The sequence below is a fragment of the Papio anubis genome, chromosome 17 (assembly GCF_008728515.1).
Source record: "Papio anubis isolate 15944 chromosome 17, Panubis1.0, whole genome shotgun sequence".
In the NCBI taxonomy this organism is placed as follows: Eukaryota; Metazoa; Chordata; class Mammalia; order Primates; family Cercopithecidae; genus Papio; species Papio anubis.
Window position 1 is genome coordinate 53,404,709 of NC_044992.1, and position 21,140 is coordinate 53,425,848.

At 39.8% G+C, this 21,140-nt stretch overlaps 1 protein-coding gene across 1 annotated transcript in view; it reads right to left on the reverse strand.

Moving 5' to 3' along the window:
• The window catches only part of LOC116270966 (KAT8 regulatory NSL complex subunit 1-like), a 68,720-nt gene that overhangs the window by 28,151 nt on the left and 19,429 nt on the right, over window positions 1-21,140 (reverse strand). Inside the window, exons 4-5 of the mRNA XM_031656969.1 lie at window positions 8,055-8,173; window positions 7,035-7,230 (exon numbers count right to left, since the gene is read on the reverse strand). Of these exons, the coding sequence (XP_031512829.1) occupies window positions 7,035-7,230; window positions 8,055-8,173 (315 nt within the window). The remainder of the gene's footprint in view (window positions 1-7,034; window positions 7,231-8,054; window positions 8,174-21,140) is intronic.

A 21,140-nucleotide genomic window follows, 5' to 3' on the forward strand; every position in this document is an offset into this window, starting at 1 on the left:
CAAAAAGAGAGAGAGAGAGAGAGAGAGAGAGAGAGAAGGAAACTGATCAACACTTGTTCTCAGCTGGAACTAAGAGAGAAACAGGGAAAAAAAAAAAAGTTATTGTTTTGAGACAGAGTCTAGTTCTGTCACCCAGACTGGATGCAGTAACTTGATCTTGGCTCAGTGCAACCTCCACCTCCCAGATTCAAACCATTCTCCTGCCTCACCACCTGTGTAGCTGCCAACACAGCTGGTTAATTTTTTTTTTTTTTTTTTTTTGAGATGAAAATTCCGGGCCGCTGCCCTCCCGCCGGGTGAGAGAGGGGGAATCCCCCCGAGTGGGGGGGGGGGGGGGGGGGGGGGGGGGGGCCGGGAACAAAAAACAAACAACAGCAAAACACAAAAAATCAGCCTGTGCAACAGTGAGACCTCCATCTCAATAAAATAATAAAATAGATAAAAGACTTGATACATGAAGAAATTCCTGTGTTCCCTTAATACTGTAATGCTATCAATTCTCTTTGAAGGGACTCCCAAGAAATACTCAATTTAATACTTATGAAGGAATTAATACCAAAGTAAAATATTCACCATTTTCTGTTAATCATAGCATATTTGTCCAAAACACTAAAAAAATCCTTTTGGCTCAAGGACAAGTTATAATTATTTGATTTTGCTTTGCATTTGATATTTGTTATTTAACTCATCCACTGTTAACATTTGGAAAGATTTTCATAGGTCTGGCAACTCTATCAAAATCAAGCGTATCCCACAACTGGCTCTTGAAGATCCATCAGAGTGAAGAAACAAAACATGTAAGCTTCTATTTTATCTCAGTCTTTCAAAATTTATTTTGTATGTGTCTTATAATGTATATATAAAACATCCTCATAACTGTTAAGAGGTAACTATTCTAAGCACAGAGTGATTTGAGTATTCTTTTAGTAGCTTTATGTCCTAAGGTACTACAATTTTCTACATGGCATGCTTGCTCCCTTCCAAATGTCTAACTAGTATTAAAAAGTTGGGCCTCCAAGGTCTATCGCACTCTGTCAAGGAAGAACTTACCAAATTATTAACTTTTAATACTGACTCATACTAACTCTAGTTCATTAGTCCTCAACCATGGTGTCATGAAACTGGATTTAAATAGGTGGAATCAAAATTAGGAAGCCTAGAATTATATATTAACACCTTTATCTACCCTGATGTCTACAGAAAACCTGGTCATAGCCATAAGAGAATGCCCTGTACAAAAATGCCACTCTTCAAGTGTGATACAATGGGAAGAAGAGGAGGATTACTCGGAATTCTACGGAAGCCAGCTTTAAAATTTAGCTCACAGCAATCCCCCTAAGATAACATGGACTACAAAATTCTAAAATGATGCCATAACATTGCCAATTTGTTAGGAAATGCTACTTTTTAAAAAATTGAAAAGAAATGCTATTGAGGGCAATAAAAAAATTTCAAGGGTATGTTAGTAATACATGTAGCCATTATTTATTCTACTGGTTATTAGTACAAAAAAACCCAGCCTTTTCAACCATTCATTTCCAAACACTGATGGTTTCCACTGCCAGACTATACACAGGTGTCTAATGGTCCACAGTAAATTGAGAATGAGAATACAGTAAATTATTAATAAAACTACATTCCTTTCCTTTTTTAAAAACAATACTATTTGTCTTATGGTTTAATTATAAACATAATTTCACTTAACAAATAAAAAGCAACCCTATTTTAAAATTGGCTGGTACCTATTTTAATAACTTTATTGATCTGAAATCTTAGTACGCTTAGGTTAAGTTATAAACACCTACTTCACTTAGGCACTGGGCCAGGAAAAGAACATAATGGCATATATTATAAGAACTTTCTACTGGAGTGCTTCTTCATTCACTTAATTACTAACGTCTACCATACTAGACCCCCAGTAAATAGCAATATAGGCGATTCAGTAATTACAACTAGTAATTCCATCATTTTATAATAAAATCATGATTTAGGAAGTACTCCATGTTCTCGATGAGCCTTACTCTGATATTCACTTGACATACCCTAGTGATTATTCCTTAGATTACATTTAAAATATTCCACCTTCAGAGTTGTAGAGGCCTTACACTATTATATCCTCCAGCATTACTACTGTTAGTCTGTCTTTCCACCTCCAGTCTCTTGTGCCAATCCATCCCAAACATAATAGTTACTGATTGGCCGGGCGTGGTGGCTCATGCCTGTAATCCCAGCACTTTGGGAGGCCAAGGTGGGCAGATCAGCTGAAGTCAGGAGTTCGACATGGTGAAACCTTGTCTCTACTAAAAATACAAGTATTAGCCAGGCGTGGTGGTGGATGCCTGTAATCCCAGCTACTCAGGAGGCTGAGGCAGGAAAATTCCTTGAACCCAGGAGGCGGAGGCTGCGGTGAGCTGAGATCGTGCCATCGCACTCCAGGCTGAGTGACACAGCAAGACTCCGACTTAAAAAAAAAAAAAAAAAAAAAGTTACAGATTTACCTCCCCTAAAATAGCTTATGACACTTCTCCGTTCAAAACATTAAAACTTACAGACTGAAACCCAAATCAACAGTTTGGGAATTCAAGGCTTCCTATTATTTACTGATAGATCTCATTTCTGTTTATTCCCAACAAGTTTAACTTACTGAACTCTTTGTTTTAGTCATTGATTTTAAGAAGTACAAGTGATACAACATAGCAGCTCCCCCCTCTTTTTTTTTTTTTTTTTAAAAAAAAGAGGGAGTCTTGCTCTGTCACCAGGCTGGAATGCTGTGGCAAGATCTCAGCTCACTGCAACCTCCAACTTCTTGGTTCAAGCCTCAGCCTCTCGAGTAGCTGGGATTACAGGCACGTGCCACCATGCCCAGCTAATTTTTGTATTTTTAGTAGAGATGGGGTTTCATCATGTTGGCCAGGGTGGTCTCAATCTTCTGACCTCGCGATCCGCCCACCTTGGCCTCCCAAAGTGCTGGGATTACAGGCATGAGCCACCGCGCCTGGCCAACCTTTTTAAGGGCAAAAGAGTTACTGCAGTAAATGTGCATCTCAATTTTAAGATATATTCCAGCCACAATTCAACTAAGCTGACAGCCCTTTAAAAACAGAGTAATTGGGCTGGGTGCAGTGGCTCACGCCTGTAATCCCAGCACTTTGGGAGGCCGAGGCGGGCGAAATCCCCTGAGGTCAGGAGTTTGAGACCAGCCTGGCCAACGTGGTGAAACCCTGTCGCTACTAAAAATACAACAATTAGCCAAGTGTGGTGGTGCATGCCTGTCTGTAATCTCAGCTACTCAGGAGGCTGAGGCAGGAGAATTGCTTGAACCTGGGAGGTGGAGGTTGCAGTGAGCCAAGATCGCGCCACTGCACTCTAGCCTGAGCAACAGGGAGACTCCACCAAAACACACACACACAACACACAGTAACTGGGCCGGGTGCAGTGGCTCATGCCTATAATCCCAGCACTTTGGGAGGCCGAGGCAGGTGGATCACTTGAGGTCAGGAGTTCGAGACCAGCCTGGCCAACATGGTGAAACCTCGTCTCTACTAAAAATGCAAAATATAGCTGGGCATGGTGGTGTATGCCTGTAACCCCAGCTACTAGGGAGAATGAGGCAGGAGAATCGCTCGAACCCGGGAGAAGGAGGTTGCAGTGAGACGAGATCGCGCCACTGCACTCCGGCCTAAGCAACAGAGCAAGACTCCACCTCAAAGAAAAAACAAAAAAAACTGAATGAGTTCCCTCAAGTGTGTTTTATATTTGGTTCTGGAATGCAGTAGAGATCATTTAAGATGTAGGTAAGGAAAAAATATTAATCACTTGTTTTGTGTGTTCTATACTCACAATAAATGTGAACTGTCATGTAACAGTATTAGAACATAATTTACATGTTAACTTCTTTACTCTGTCATTAGAAAGTAAGCTCCATGAAGGTAAGGGCTTTGTTTTGCTTACTAACGCAACCTGGCTGCCCTGAATAATACGGTGGGCACTCAAAAATGCTCTTGAATAAATCTGCCTGGAAAACCGAGCAATTCAAGGTGACAGAAGGCAAGATGGTTGCTCATCAGCAAATACCACTGAGGTCATGTCGTGAGCAAGGAGCCATGTGAGACACAGAAAGCAACCTAGTCAGAAGGAATGGTGTGTGTCTCCAACTCTGGCAGAACTCCAGCTTTCTGGTCTATTTCCCAAAGTAAACTAATTTCTCTGTCTTATTTTTCATGCAGCTTAATTTTGTGTCAGGATGATTCTGTTTTAGAAACTGGCATTGGAACAAAAGGATATTTAGTTTTATGCCTATCCCTTGCCTAAGCTACCTTTTATAAGTACATTCAAAGCTACATTTGTTCTTAGGCATCGATCAAAAGAAGGTTTGCTACTTCACATATTAAAAAACGAAATCCAGGACGGCACCACATACTTCAGAAAATTTTTATACAACTCCTAGATGTCATGCCACAGTGGCTGGTAAACTGCCAAAACAGAGGAAGGGTGCTTTATTTTCATGTGGTGTTTTGTTTTTTGTTGTTGTTGTTTTTTTTTAATGTAAAAGCATTCTGTGTTAAATTCATCAAGGAATTGACAAAAAGCTACTTTCCTACACTTGACAGTAATATGTTTTCTGACATTCCTGTTATCAATTCCTCTGAAAATCATTTAGACATATACGACTATTAGTTTAAAAAAAAAAAAAAAAAAACTGAGACTGAAATGCCAACATGAAAACCCTGCCAAATCCTTTACTCTTTTCTATTTCTGCCATTTTGATATTTCAAGTAGAGTCCAAGGAATAGACAGGAAGAAATGGTATCGCCTGACAGTCAATTCTAACAATTCTTTCCTTTAAGGAGAACATGGCAAAATTACACAGTACAACTGCATACGAGAACCAAACAAGGAAAGTACGGAAAATTCACCACGCAAATACTAATTGTTCAGCAATTCTCTCATCTCCCTTGTCATTAGCAAATACGTTGCTAGTGGCTCCCTTAAGAAAAATTCCCATTCTCTGTTCTCCTTTACAGCAACGTTCTTTGAAAGTGTTATCTACAATCGTTCCCTCAATTCCTTCTGTGGCTTTCTCTCCTGAATCCACTCCAACCAAGCTTTCATTCACCCTTCTCCCTCTACCAAAACTGCTCACCAATGTCTGCAACAACCCCGCCCCACTAAATTCAATGGTCTCAATTCTCAGTCTTCATCTTACCGGTCCCGTCTGTAGCAACTGTAACACGCAATCCAATCCCTCCTCCTCCTCCTCCGAAACGCTTTCTCCACTTGCCTTTCACATACCACACTCTCTTCATGCCACACTCTCTTGGTTTTTCTTCTACTTTATTGGTCACTCCCTTCCCAATCCTTTCTTCATCTTTCATAGGAATGAGGAGGAATACCTAAGCTCTGGAATACCTCAAAGGACTAACCTGTATACTTCTTCTCTATCTGAGCTCTCCAGCACTCTCTATCCCCCTCTACTGCATTTCTCTCTCCAGGATTTTTTTTTTTCAGATGGAGTCTCACTTTATCATCCAGGCTAGAGTGCAGTGGCGCGACCATGGCTCACTGCAGTGTCAACCTGGTGGGCTCAAATGATCCTCCCGCCTCAGCCTCCTGAGCAGGTGGACTACAGGCACTCGCTACCACAGCTGGCTTTCTGTTTTTTTAGACATGGGGTCTCATTATGTTGCCCAGACTGGTCTCAAACTCCTGAACTCAAGTGATCCTCCTTCCTCGGCCTTCCAAAGTGCCAGGATTACAGGTAGGAGCCACTGTGCCTAGCCTCTCTGCAAGATTTAATGCTATAGGACACACTGCAGAGTTAATGTATTTTCTTTCTCTTAACAACGAGAACATTTCACAGGGTAAGCAGTTTTGCCTGTTTTGTTTAGTGTTGTATACCCAGTGACTAGACAGATTTAGCTCATTGCAGGAAGCCAATAAATATTTGTTGAAAGAATGAATGAACAACAAAAATGGTAACAGTAACAGCCACTTTGTACTAGGAACTTACCAACCAGACATTCCAATAAGCATGTTACATACATTTCACTTAATCCTCAAACAACCCTATGAGATCTCTGAGGCTTTGGAGAGGAGTGGAAATCGGGGTGGTTAACATGCACCAAATTACCAAACTACTAAGTGGTAGTACCATGATTCAAACCCAAGTATCATCTTCAAAGATAATGCTCTTAATTCCTGCACAGTACCATTTTACTGAGTATTATTATTTCATTAGTTGTGGAATAAAGTCAACTGCTATTTGAAGAGTCAGCAATCTAAAATTCCCTGCAGTTGTGAATTAATCTCCATTTCCTTTGTGAAGACAAACTTTTTTTTAGTAACATCAATTTAAAAACTTTAGTGAAGATTCCTTTTTTTTTCTGAAGCAGGGTCTCACTCTGTCACCCAAGCTTAAGTACAGTGGCACAAATACAGTTCAAAGCAGCCTCAACCTTATGGGTTCAAGCAATCCTTCTGCCTCAGCCTCGTGAGTAGCTGGGACTACAGATGTGCACCACCATGCTTAATTTTTAAATATTTTGTAGAGATGAAGGTCTCACTATATTGCCCAGGCTGGTATTCAATTCCTAGGCTCAAGTGATCCTCCCAAAGTGCTGGGATCACAGGCATGAGCCGCTGCACATGGCCAAGATTCTTTTTTAGGTCAAAGGATTCTATACTGCCATTTTCAGTGGTAACAATGAAGGTGAGAGGGCACACTATTCTCCTTCAAAGTGTTAATGGCAGTTCTTAAACTTTCAATCTCTCCCACTTCTATTAAAAAGCTCAAGACAGTGGTTTTCAAAACTAGCTGCAGAGTCACCTAGGAGCTTTGTGTTTTCTGAAAACAAGATTCCAACACCCAACTCCAGAGCAAACAGGGCCCAGAAACCCAGCATTTTATAAAGCTCCCCAGAAGACCTTCGTGGTTAGTCAAGTTTAGAAAACACCAAAGTTGGCAAGAGACTAACTCTCTATCTGAGCATCTGGCTCACTGCTTGACAATGACCAACTCTCTCATCTGTACCGACCTTCTTGGAAAGAGGAACAATGCTGTTGGGTCGAACAAGCCTCCGTTTCTTACAGCTCAGTACAGGACGTGTCCGGGCTGCCACACAGGTGCCATCAGATGATGAAGAGACTAGATTCAGTCGTTGCTTTTTATGTAATTGTTCCTCAGCATCAGAGCTGTCACCTGGAATGTGGTCTGCCAAGACAGGCTGAAGACTATACAAGGGGAAGGAAGAGTATTCTCAGAACACACAAATAAACAAAATAAATAAACAACAACAACAAGAAAACACAAACAAAGCCTCTTATACTGGTTCAACCTCTATTTGCTAATGTTCAGACACAAAGAAGCATTCTAGAGCAGAAGCAGGTCTCCTCCTGATGTCTGCTAATCTACCTGTGTGCGCTTATGTGTAAGGCTCTTGGTGCACATTAACTACATCATGTATGAAAGGCAAAAAAAGTCAGTAAATAAACTCAAGTTCTAGTGATTGAGTTCTCCTCTACAACAAACACATGAGTAAATAAAGTCTAGAGAACTACAACTGGTTAGAAAATGATGAATTTTGCAAATGTTAACGGGCTTCCTTAGGATCAGTTCTATGAATCTTGAATTTTAGGGGTGTTGTACACATCATTCACTTGTATAGGATCTCCCTGAATATTTTTTTTTTCTCCCTTGAATCTTAATAAATATAGATTTACAAATATAGCCTTTGGAGATCTAATCTGTCCTAGAGCAGAGGAGGTTAATATAAACACTTCCGAGGAATTCCTGTAAGATTAAAACAATAATAATTCACAATAACTGTAGTGTCTTTTATTTTACTCCATGCCCACTCCATTTTAGTAGGTAAAAGGAAAATACACAATTAATTAAAACACATTGCTTCATTATACAGTGAAGATTAAAAATGTTACTAAGTGATAAGGCTTCTGCTTCTTTAAACCAGGGTCAGTCCTGGCTAGCTAAAGAAAACTAAGAGCTCCAAAACACCTTTACAAGTCTAAGAGTAGGAAGTAGAAGAGCTAAAACTTACGTGTTAATAACTCCATTGACAGGTCTGAGTGCTCCACATGATTTGGTAGACAGTGACTCTGAAACATGACCAATAATAGGTGGACCATGGTTTTCCAATGGCTGAGAAAAAGACTCAATCTGAATAAGAAAAAGGAAAAAAAAAAATTAACATGAACCCAACAGCACCCCTGCTTGAAAAGCACCACCACTTCATTTGCACAAAGCACCTAAAACTTCTGATGACCAATTTGAAAACCAAAACTTGAATGACTGAGGAAAAAGAAAAGAAGAGAATCAGTGGCCAGGTATGGTGGCTCACAACTATAATTGCAGCACTTTGGGAGGCCAAGGCAGGAGGATCGCTTGAGACCAGGAGTTTTGAGACCAGCCTGGGCAACACAGTGAGAGACAGAGAGAGACGAGAGAGAGACAGAGACAGAGACAGAGACAGAGAAAGACGAGAGAGAGAGAGAGAGAGAGAGAGAGAGAGAAGGAGAATATGACATTAGCTTTGCTTTGGGGGAAAAAGGGATGAAGAATCCAAATGTACAGACTAAAAGTAAGTACCTATTGACAGGAAAATGACCTCAACAATTCTATGGAACGGAAGCTTAGCAAAACAATTACATAGTAACATAAGCCTTCAACTAATGATCAAGAAGGATATACTAACATCAGTATCAAGATGACTAAGAGGAAATTTAAATGTAGTCAGTATCTGCTTAACTCTAACAAAGTATACTAGAAGCTTGTTTTCTAAAAACCATGCTTTGTTTAAAAATACACACACAGACCGGGGATGGTGGTTCATGACTGTAATCCTGGCATTTTGAGAGGCCAAGGTAGGAGGATCTCTTGAGTCCAGGAGTTTAAGACCAGTCTGGGCAACATGACAAAACCCCAACTCTACAAAAAAATAAAAAATTAGCCGGGCATGGTGGTGCGTGCATATAGTCCCAGCTACTCAGGAGGCTGAGGTGGGAAGAGGATCACCTGAGCCAGGAGGCAGAGGCTGCTGTGAGCCATGATCATGCCACTGTACTCCAGCCTGGGTGACAGAGTGAGACCCTGTCTCAATGAATGAATGAATAAACAAACAAATAAACACACACACACATATTTTTCCCTGACATAAAACAAAGTTAATAAAATCTCAATGAATTTAATTATCTGATGGTATCAGATACTACTCTCTTCAGAGTATTCAAATATATGTTTAGAATATAAAATGAAACAACAGATGAGAAAGAATATAAAAAGTTTGATTTGCAGTATTCAAAACAAATTATATATTTACTAGGCTCCAAAGGGATAGGAATAGTTTGAATGCCAGTCATATGGCACCTCTGAGGTATATGCAATAAAGCAACAGATGCAGCTATCCCTCAGTTCTAGCAATTGTTGAAATATCCCAGAAAGGCTGTGGGTCTTTGACTCCTTACTTTATTTTTTTGAGATGAAGTCTTGCTCTCCCACCCAAGCTGCAGTGCAGTGGCATGATATCAGCTCACCGTAGCCTCCGCCTCCCTGGTTCAAGCGATTCTCCTGCTTTGGCCTCCCTGAGTAGCTGGGATTACAGGCACACGCTACCATGCCCATGTAATTTTTGTATTTTTAGTAGACACGGGGTTTTGCCATGTTGGCCAGGCTGGTCTTGAACTTCTCACCTCAAGTGATCCGCCCTCCTTGGCCTCCCAAAATGCTGGGATTACAGGTGTCCACCACACCTAACCTGTCTCCTTACACTTGAACTGACTCTGGGGCATGCTGAAGTTCTCTTTCCTATAAAAGCTTTCAAGGTAAATATTCCTATAAATGCTTCCTATAAAAGCTTCCAAGGTAAATATTCCTATAAATGCTTCCTATAAATGCTTTCAAGGTAAATATTTTGAGGCTGAAATTCTATTTTTCAATACTGCTGATTTTTTTTTTTTTTTTGTCTTTATACCCCCAAGGAGAAAACACCAAAGGACTGAACCTGAAAGTAGTCCTAGACAAGCATCAAAAAAGAACAGATTGAGGCTGGGTGTGGTGGCTCATGCCTGTAATCCCAGCACTTTGGGAGGCTGAAGCAGACAGATCACCTGAGGTCAAGAGTTTGAGACCAACCTGGCCAACATCGTAAAATCCTGTCTCTACTCAAAATACAAAATTAGCTGGGCATGGTGGCACATGTCTATAATCCTGGCTCCTCCGGGAGGCTGAGGCATGAGAATCACTTGAACCCAGGAGGTGGAGGTTGCAGTGAGTCAAAATCACACCACTGCACTGCAGCCTGGGAGACAGAGAGAGACTCTGTCTCCAAAACAAAACAAAACACACACAAAAAAGCAGATTGGGGAGGTAAAGTTTTAATACAAATTATCCTAAAATACAGATGAAACTATATACACAGATTAAGTCACAGAAGTATGCTACAATGAGTGAACACTGAGAAAAGGCTGTCTTTTTTGTTGGATATCCTGTACATCTACTAAGATATCACAAACATCTTGAACAACTGTCAATACTATCAAAATTATAGTAAATCTGGCATAGACACATTGCCTTAAGCTCTACACAGATTTCCCTTGGAAAGCAACACGGTATTAAGTAGCAAGACCTATAAGGATATTCTTATCTTCTGACAAAATATTCTAACCAATTTTTAAAAATCTACCCTAAAGGAGTAACTCAACAAACACACCCCCAAAAATCTTATTCACAAAGGTGGTCACTGCAATTATATTTATCAATAATCTAAATACACTCAATAGTTATAAGCATTTTAACTATAGTTATCAGTTGTGGTACACCAAATCAAAATATTAAAAAGAACCATAAAGGATATTTCTTCTCTTATGCAAGAAGAGATTTCAAGAGACAAAAATAATAGTTTAATACAGTTGTAGTGACTAAAAATATACATACATAGATAACAAGACAAAGAGTGTTACACTTGTAAAACTATTCTGAAATTTTCTTTACATTTTAGGTAATTTTTTTTTTTTTTTTTTGAGACGGAGTCTCGCGCTGTGTCACCCAGGCTGGAGTGCAGTGGCGCGATCTCGGCTCACTGCAAGCTCCGCCTCCCAGGTTCACGCCATTCTCCTGCCCCAGCCTCCGAGTAGCTGGGACTACAGGCACCCGCCACCACGCCCGGCTAGTTTTTTGTATTTTTAGTAGAGACGGGGTTTCACCATGTTAGCCAGGATGGTCTCGATCTCCTGACCTCGTGATCCACCCGCCTCGGCCTCCCAAAGTGCTGGGATTACAGGTTTGAGCCACCGCGCCCGGCCGGTAATATTTTTATATTAAAAAGAAACCCCCATAAAACCAAATACCCCCTTGAATGCTAGTAAGGATTTTACTACACAGGGGAAACCTCAAAAAGACTAAACAAATATGGTATGACAAAGAACAAGAAAAATCAAAAGAATTTAAAATTCAGGTTGGCATTAACTAACAGATGTATCACTTCAGGCATGTTATAGGTTTTCTAGATTTCAGAAGTTCTGGTTTAGATGAAAAAGTTTCCTTTCAATAGAAAAATGTTGTTTAAAAAAAAAAAACTCCAAGAGTTTTTTGCGGAAATACCAATCCTTACTTCTGTTAATTTTATATTCACTTAAAATATAGCTTTCAGCATTAAATTATGGCAGTGATTTGATTTATATACCCACGTGTTCTAGAAGGCACTACGTTTAAGAAATGGGTTGACTGACTCTCCATTTGATTAAGTTTTCTCGTAGGGATTATGAGATTTAACTGCAAGGACACTTGTCAAGATAAAATGTTTCCGCTCTCTAACAAAATCTCAATTCAAAACATTTATCTTTCTTATAGAAAGTCTGAAGAAGAATATGTAAACTAAAATCACCAGTAATGTCACCATCCATATAGCTAACTACTACTGCTATAACAGTCTGTCTTGTTTCTCATGCCTGCAAGTGTATATATTTAAATACTATTCAGCTTTAATATGAATGTTATTGATTTTCTTATAAAAACCTGAATCTTCCTGGAATAATTCAGCTCCCAAATCAAAATTGAAGTCAACAGGCAGCACATTATTAACATGAAAATGTTGTAAAGAACATGAAGTATACAGAGATCAACAGCATAAACATCAGAAAGGGACTGTGGCTGGCCTGCATTCCCAGCCACACAAAAGGAAGCACTGGATATTCAGGAAGGATCTATTTAAGATCTTGGGAAATTCTGTAATCAAGCTAATATCCAAAAGCAGGCATTTGGACACGTCCTGCAACCCATCATCAATGCAAAGAGATTAAAATATTAATCCCAATCATAGTGTTCCATTTGGAAAAAGAAAAACATAAACACATAAACACACACAATTTCACCTAGCTCCTTAAATGCCAGTGCTCTCCCTTGAGACAAAATGAACACTTCCTATCCTGCAGTCTAAAAGGCTGCAAACACAGAGGGTAGAGAAACATTAACAAACACTTCAGAAATATTAAATCCGCATAATAATTTCAGCTTCATTATTACTACTGCAGTGGTTTACATCATTAGTGTTTTTAGAAAACTAAAGCATGACTCAGATATCTGCTATCCAATAGGCAACTGCAAAAAGGATGAAAGAACTTAAGACTCTACTACCTAGAAAATAGGGATTATCATTGAAACTTCCATTTGAATTTTATTTGATGTTCAGATGAACTCAGGGTTTACGCATCCCACAGCCAGAAAGAAAAGAGTAGAAAAGCTAAAGTGGTAGACAGAGTGCCTCTGTAATCCCCTCCTCTCCAAAGTAGGGCCCTAGGGGATTATCTTTTGGCATAATCTTACAGTTACAGGTAGCAAGGAGGGTTGCTGAATTGTTTTACCCCTGATTGAAACGGCCAGGTGTACAGCATAAAATTACTAACACAGCAATGAGATTCAAATTTGTTATTCACACAAAGCAGGCATCTGATTCATTACTCCACTTTCTGGGTCAGATCAAGTACGTGTGACAAAGAGGCCTTGAATGAAAAGCTAAGACTAAATAGTTTTTATGGGGGTGGTTTTTTCTAGGGTTTAAGAACCAGTGTCTACTAGATTTGTTTTACCAAAAAGTAGAGAGAGGGTTAAAGGGTAAAAACAGAGAGTCACACACTTAAAAACACACAATGAAATTAAACTCTACCTGCAAGTATGTATGTATTTTTACTTTATTCAATTAATGCCATGTCACACCTGCTTGCAATGTCATTTTTTAAAATGCATCACATTCATTTGGCTAGAAAAGTCAACAGTTCAGTTTTGGTTAGTTATTCCCTTCCCGACAAACATTAAAATGGGAAGAAAATGCTAACTGGGTGACAGGAATTTAACTTTTATTCCTGGTTTAAAATAGTTTTTGACTTTGCATGACTGATTTCATGTCTCAAGCCCACCCAGCCCCCATTTCAATGATACTGAGCATAGTTTTGCTTAAATTCACCAAAATACTGCTGGCCTATAAATAGTATACTAGCCATTTCCATTAGCTAGCACCATGGCCATAAAATTGTACTAAACAAGGAGTGGAAAGTTCTGAAAATTCCATTTTCACCAAGTTATTGCCGAGGCTTTAATTTCTGCATACGTGGGGCTATGTGCCTCACTTCCCTGCTTCTGCAGGTTGAGGATAAAAGAAAATCTATACAATTACATGAGAACAATTTTGAACCATTTTTTAAAAGTTTTAATTAGCATAATGCTGTTACAAATCCAATGGTTCCTAAACCTAAGATTCATGTTTACCAACACATGAAAATACCTATCTAGAATTTAAAGAAATATAACAAATGCAAAAATGCATCTTAAATTCTTATTGTTCAACTTATTTATCCATAGTCCAATTTACTGTAAAAGACCTAACCTGTCAGTGTTTTCTAACACCGTGGGTCAAATATTTCTCGGTCAATATCTATCCCTTTACCTTCTACCCCAAAACCCTTGTCAAGCCAATGAACCACTGTCCCTAGTGACTGCAAAACTTCAAAGAAGGGAAGAGTATTCCTGCTTAAACCAATGGAATGAAGATGTAGCTTGGACTGTGTAAAAAGAAACAGCAATAGCTTACATTTTTAGCATGCCTTTCTTCTGAGAAAGCATTAGCTCTTCACTTAATAGTACACTTGTTTTTCTCATCACTTCAGTAAAGTAGGATGAGTAAGGAAAGGGTAAAGGAGCAGGATCATTTTACAAACAGAAACTAACACACAAATAATGTGTTACTTGTTAATTGCCATAGAAGCAATGCTTTTGCTAAACAAAACCCTCCTTAACTTCAAATCTAGTATTTAAAAAAATATTTACCCAAGAAGGAGATTTTAAAAAATATATGCTTATGTCTGCTCATAGGTGCAAAAAAATACAGGAAAGATAATCCAAAACGTACTGAAATTGCTAACCTACAGGAGGTTGAATGAGAAAAGGATATAAAGAGAGAATGTATAACTTTTAGAACCACAATAATGTTTCACATACAAAAATAAAAATTAACAGTGGGAGGTGGGGGAACCAGGGAAGGCTAGAATTGGAATATTGTAGTAACAAACGAACCTAACTGTATTACAAAACAACATAACCATACTGAAAAATTTGGTGGAAGGAAATAACCTATGTAACTTCAAAAAACTGTATTTTGACTGCATAACAGTTAACATACTGCACAAAAATACTGTACTCTAGTCAGTAAATGTGTTTTTCACAGGGGTATTAGATGACAATTGTGAGACTATATGGGTACTAGGATTAAACGAGCATCAATAAGGAAGGGGGGAAGGCTGCTGTGTTGAACTGGTATGAACTTATGGTTTTTAATATATATATACAGGCAAGTAGATACAGAAATATAGATGTGTGTGTATGCATGTGTGAGCATAGATACACGTTTCCTTGCTTTGCCTTTTGAGTCATCCTAGAAGCAGTGACACTTACGAAGTAACAATGAGCACCACTAGTACTCAGATTTTAGTTTATAATAAAAGGAACCTGAACTGGAGTAGGCAAAATACAAGAGTAACCTGGAACATCTAGTAGCAGAAAGTATTTCAAAATATAAGCAGTACATGCTAAAAGGACACAGGAGCCAATCTGAAAGAGCGCCCAGTACCCAAAATTGAGGTAACTGGAGTGACTGTATAACAGTAATAGGTTATAATCTATTAAATAAAATTAATATCCATGGGTGCATCCTGATATTAACAACTGAGTGAATGAATGAGTAAATAAATGAGGGGGGAAGACACCTCTTCCAAACAGAATTCCATTTAATACAGGTAGGAAATAGAACAATCACCCTTCAGTAAACAACACAGCAATAACTGCTGTAGGAAAAAGTCATCAGTGAACAATAAAATTATGGGTGAAAATATAATGAGCAACAGAATATTTACATAGTGTCTCCCTATAAGGCAGTCATTTATTCCAGCTGGGCAAAATGGCAAAACCATGTCACAACAAAAAACATAAAAATTTGCCATGGTGGCACATGCCTGTGATCCCAGTTACTTGGGAGGCTGAGAGATGGGAGGACAGCTGAGCCAGGGAGGTGAAGGCTGGAGTGGTGACCACGACATTGCACTCCAGCCTGGGTGACAGAGTAAGACCCTATCTCTAAATAAATAAATCTATTGTCGTTTATTACAAAGGGGAAAACGCTGATTTTACAGAGGAGAAACCTGTCAGGCACCACCTTAACCAAGGGAACAAACCTATCATCACTATTAGAAACACAAGTCAACATCATGAACCCTCTGTAGTGTAGTGAAGAGTACAGTGTCTTCTGTGGCATTCCTGTAAAACAATGGGTAACCACTAGTAATGAGAAAACACCAAAAAACACCAATTTGTGGAACGCTATACAAAATAACCAACCAGAAATTTTGTATCCAAGTAACAGAAGACAAAAACTGAGAACTCTCACATACTGAAGGACCCTTAGAGACACAAAAACTAAAAGCAATGACAGATTCTGGACAACAGAAAGGACATTAATAAGAAAACTAATAATACAGAAATTCAAATAAATTGTCTATTACTCTGCATAAATTCAATGTTAATTTCAATGTTAATCAATGTTAATTTTGTGGTTCTGATAATTAACGATTATTGTGGCAAGATGTGTTAACATTAGGGAAAGCTGGGTGAAAATTATATAGAGACTCTGTACTACTATTTGAACACACACACACTCTCTCTTTCTTTCTGACACAATCTTGCTCTGTTGGCCAGGCTGGAGTGCAGTGGCACGATCTTGGCTCACAGCAAACCTCTGCCTCCTGGGTTCAAGTGGTTCTTGTGCCTCAGCCTCCCAAGTAGCTGGGATTACAGGCACACACCACCACACCTGGCTAATTTTTGTATTTTTAGTAGAGACGGGGTTTCACCATGTTGGGCCAGGCTGGTCTCAAACTTCTGGCCTCAGGTGATCCGCCCGCCTCTGCCTCCCAAAGTGCTGGGATTTTAGGTCACCATGCCCAGCCTAAAATCGTATTTTAAAAGAACGAAGAAAAAATATATCTAGCATTAAAAAAAAAAACTTCATTCATATGTAAATCTGTACAGTCTACAGGTTCCTATCAGTTACAGGATAAAGTACTCAAGATAAATATAGAATCCATTCTGAACTGGCCGAAACATCCAACACTCCATCACAGAAAAGTATCTGCAGTTCCCTGATAATGCTAGGCTCTTTCAAGTCTATGCTGCATTACACATTACTCCCTGCTGGAACTCACTCCCTACACCATCCTTCAGCAAGTCCATAAGGCTCAGAAACAAGTACACCATTCCCTAGGAAGCCACCTTTGCTGATTCCCTCCAGCACTCCCACTATATGCTTAACTGGACCAACAAGAAGCACTCAAGAAAAGATAAGACACCTGGTTCTACTTACAGAGTTTTTCAGACACAAAGTGCAGTCTGGAACAATAACAACAAGTTTTTACTAACTTTCATTATCTATCAAACATTGTTAAAAGCAAATCATACATTTTAACTTTGTAAGAAGGCTGGAAATAGGTAGTGGGAGGAGAGTGGGACTCCTCCAATTTGGTTCTTGTTTTTAAAAATTGTTTTGGCTATTGGCCAGGTACAGTGGCTCACGCCTGTAATCCCAGCACTCTGGAAGGCCGAGGCAGGTGGATCACTTGAGGTCAGGAGTTCAAGAGCAGCCTGGCCAACATGGTGAAACCCCATCTCTACTAAAAATACAAAAACTAGCTGGGTGTGGTGGCACATGCTTGTAATCCCAGCTACTCGGAAGGCTGAGGCAGAAGAATCACTTGAACCCGGGAGGTGGAGGTTGCAGTGAGTGAGCCCAGATTACACCACAGCACTCCAGCCTGAGTGACAGGGCGAGACTTTATCTCCAAAAAAAAAAAATTGTTTTGGCTATTGAAAGTACTTTATGTTTCCATACACATTTGAAAATCAATGTTCAACTGTTACCAAAAACAGCACAACAAGGCCGGGCACGGTGGCTCACACCTGTAATCCCAGCACTTTGGGAGGCCGAGGCAGGCGGATCACAAGGTCAGGAAATTGAGACCACGGTGAAACCCCGTCTCTACTAAAAATACAAAAAACTAGCCGGGCACGGTGGTGGACGCCTGTAGTCCCAGCTACTCAGGAGGCTGAGGCAGGAGAATGGCGTGAACCCGGGAGGCGGAGCTTGCAGTGAGCTGAGATCGCGCCACTACACTCCAGCCTGGGTAACAGAGTGAGATTCCGTCTCAAAAACAAAACAAAACAAAACAAAACAAAAAAAACAAAAAACAAAAACAGCACAACATAAACCAAAAAATCTTGCTGGGATTTTTCACTGGCTTTGCATTGAATCTGTGTGTCTAACATTGACTCTTCTAACGCACAACTATAGCATACATCTCCATTCACTTATGTAATCTTTTTCAGGAGTTTTATGGTTTCAGCAATAAAGTCATTAATGTCTTTTGTTAGACTTATTCCTAAGTATTTTATGTTTCTTGATGCTACTGCAAATGGAACTGTTTCTCCGGGTCATTTTTCAATTGTTTGCTCTAATAAATAAAAACAGTCTGTATATGGAGACCCTGACTAAATTTATAATTCTCATAGGTTTAGGCAATTCCATGGGGTTTCTATGTATTGTATCTTCAAATACAAGCAGTTTGGCCCTATCTTTTCCAATTTCCATGCCTTTCATTGCTTTTTTCTTGCTATATTGCATTAGCCAAGACAGAGTACAATGTTTTTGTTTGTTTGAGGCAGGTTCTCTGTTGCCCAGGCTCAAGTGATCTCAGCTCAGTGCAACCTCCACTACCTGGGCTTAAGAGCAATTCTCCCACCTCAGCTTCCAGAGTAATGAGAACTACAAGTGCATGCCCCCACACCAGGCTCATTTTTGTATCTTTTGTAGAGATGGGGTTTCGTCATGTTGCCTGAGCTGGTCTTGAACTCCGAGGCTCAAGCGATCCGCCCACCTTGGCCTCCCAGAGTGCTGGGATTATAGGCGTGAGCCACTGTGCCCAGCCTACAATGTTTTTAGGATGTATTTTTTTCCTAATTGTAGGCCAACAAAAAAAGCACTTTCACCAAGTAGTGTGAGTTATTTAGGCACTGTTTGTTTTTTCCTAATTTTTAAACAGCATCACAGCTCAGGAATCAGGTTGTCTTCACCTTTTGATTTTCACGATTTTGACTACAAAGTTGTGATTCTCATGGCTATTAGTCTCAAAGTTTCATGATTTATTTATTTATTTATTTAGAGACACAGTGTCACTCTGTTGCCCAGGCTGCAGTGCAGGGCCATGATCTCGGCTCACTGCAATCTCTGTCTCCTGAGTTCAAGAGATTCTCTTGCTTCAGCCTCCTGAGTAGCTGGGATTACAGGCGTCTGCCACCACACCTGGATAATTTTTGTATTTTTTTGTAGAGATTGGGTTTCCCATGTTGGCCAGACTGGGGAAACTTCTGAAACTTCTGCCCTCAGGTGATCCACCCACCTCGGCCTCCCAAAGTGCTGGGATTACAGGCGTGAGCCACCGTGCTCGGCCTAAAGTTTCATACATTTGTAAACTGACTTTTCAAATTCAAAAATCCAGCCATTAAGTTCCTCAACTTTTTCCATCTTATTTTTTCCCCTTTTTCCTCATGACTAGAATATTCTCGTGTTTATTCATATGTATAATAATTTTCTATTGTATACAATGTATGCAATACATTATAGAGACTCTGAATTTAGTTAGCTTTTCCTAAAGAGTGTTTGGAGTCTATTTTGGTTCCCTCCTTAATCCTATGGTGAAAGCCTTAGTCCTGGGAAACATTCTTTAACTCTTTTAAGTGTGAGCTTTTACTGGTTTCAATCAAAGTCCTCTGTTTTTTGCCAAGTATAGCTGGAATTCAAACTCCAAATTCTGCCTTCCCTGCATTAGGCAATGATGATCTTCTCTGCTCAGCTCTTTTAGCCTTCCAATGTTGCTTTCCACTATGTCCTATAAAATCTTCCCTAAATGTGTGCAGTTCAGGGGTGAGCACAAAGATCTGAAAGGGGTTCAAATAGATTGTAGGCCTATGCCCCTCCCCATGTCCCATAGCTCCCTCTTTGCCACTACTCCCTCCTTCAATTTCTACCTACTTGGTAGCCCTGAACTCTATCCTCTGATAACATACAAGCCCATGAGGCAGTGACTATTGAATTCTAGAAGCTCTGGGGCACATGGACTGAGAATGCTCTCTTCCTGGCAATACTTTCTGTCTGAAATTTTGCTGACAAATTGTTGAGTAATTTACCTAGTAACATGTACAGGTTCCAAGTCTGTCCTTCTTTGCTCATTACTTTTTCTTAAGCAGGGGAAAGCAGGCTTCTATTTGTTGAAGAGAGAGAATGAGAAGGTGGGGAAGATAAAAGGCATGTTTCAGAACACTAGGGAACAACTCTCAACTGCTTTTTACATTCTCTCTTTCCAAGGGCACACCCTCTTTGTTCAAAAGGAGTCTTAAATTTCACAGAAGCATTTATCTGTACACACATGACTTATCGGCAGCTACCAAGCTAGAGGCCCGTAAGTTTTCTCTCCCTCAGCTAGCCTTACACCTTTAAAACTGCCTTTGAGTCAGAAATAAGAAGAGGTTAAAAAAAAAAAAAAGAGGCATTTTTCTAGGCATTCCTCCTTAGGTCTTCCCTTCCTCTAACCCACTGCTCTGTGGTATAAAAACAGTACCCACTTCCCCAACCCAGAAAATATTCCTTGATTTGCTCCATGACTCAAAAAAGGTTCACCCATGCATTCAGTCTCCAGTTCTTTTGCTCATAGGTTGGGTTCCTTTAGAACAACTTAGTTCAATAATATCTGTACTGTATTCAAGACCCAAGCAGATACATACTGGTTCTGTCAATAAACAATCATCCTGTTTGGAAATAAAGCAAAAAGACTATGTATCCTTGCAGTGTAGCACTGGGACATTACCTAACAAGCCCACCTAGGAATCATCTGACTCTCCATAAATTATTTAACTTTGTTTTACCTACTATCTATAATTGATTAGGGCCCAGAAGTCTTACTGGATGTTTATTTTAGAACGCTGACAAGTTAAAGTTGGTGTGCATCTTGTTGAAAACAATGTCCAAAATTACAGCTTTATTGTTGATTAACAATTTTTGTATGCTACTGAGTAATCATATTCCTGCATTCTTCCTTTTTATTTGGTATTAAAATACTGTTAACAGTTTGGTCACCATCATGATTCCCTCGTTATTCAGTAAATCACTATATATTTAGGAATTATGTCTAGGCTGGTGCAGTGGTTCACGCCTGTAATCCCAGCACTTTTGGAGGCCAAGGCCAGCAGACTGCTTGTTCTCAGGAGTTTGAGACCAGCCTGGGAAACATGGTAAAACCCCATCTCTACAAAAAAATACAAATATTAGCCGGACATGGTGGCACATGCCTGTAGTCCCAGCTACTTTGGAAGCTGAGGTGGGAGGATGGCTTGAACCTGGGAGGTAGAGGCTGCAGTGAGCCAAGGTCACGCCACTGCACTCCAGCCTGGGTGACAGAGTAAGACCCGGTGAAGAACGAATGAACGAACGAAAGAACAAATGAACGAACGAGAAAAAGAGACAAAGAGACAAATAGAAAGA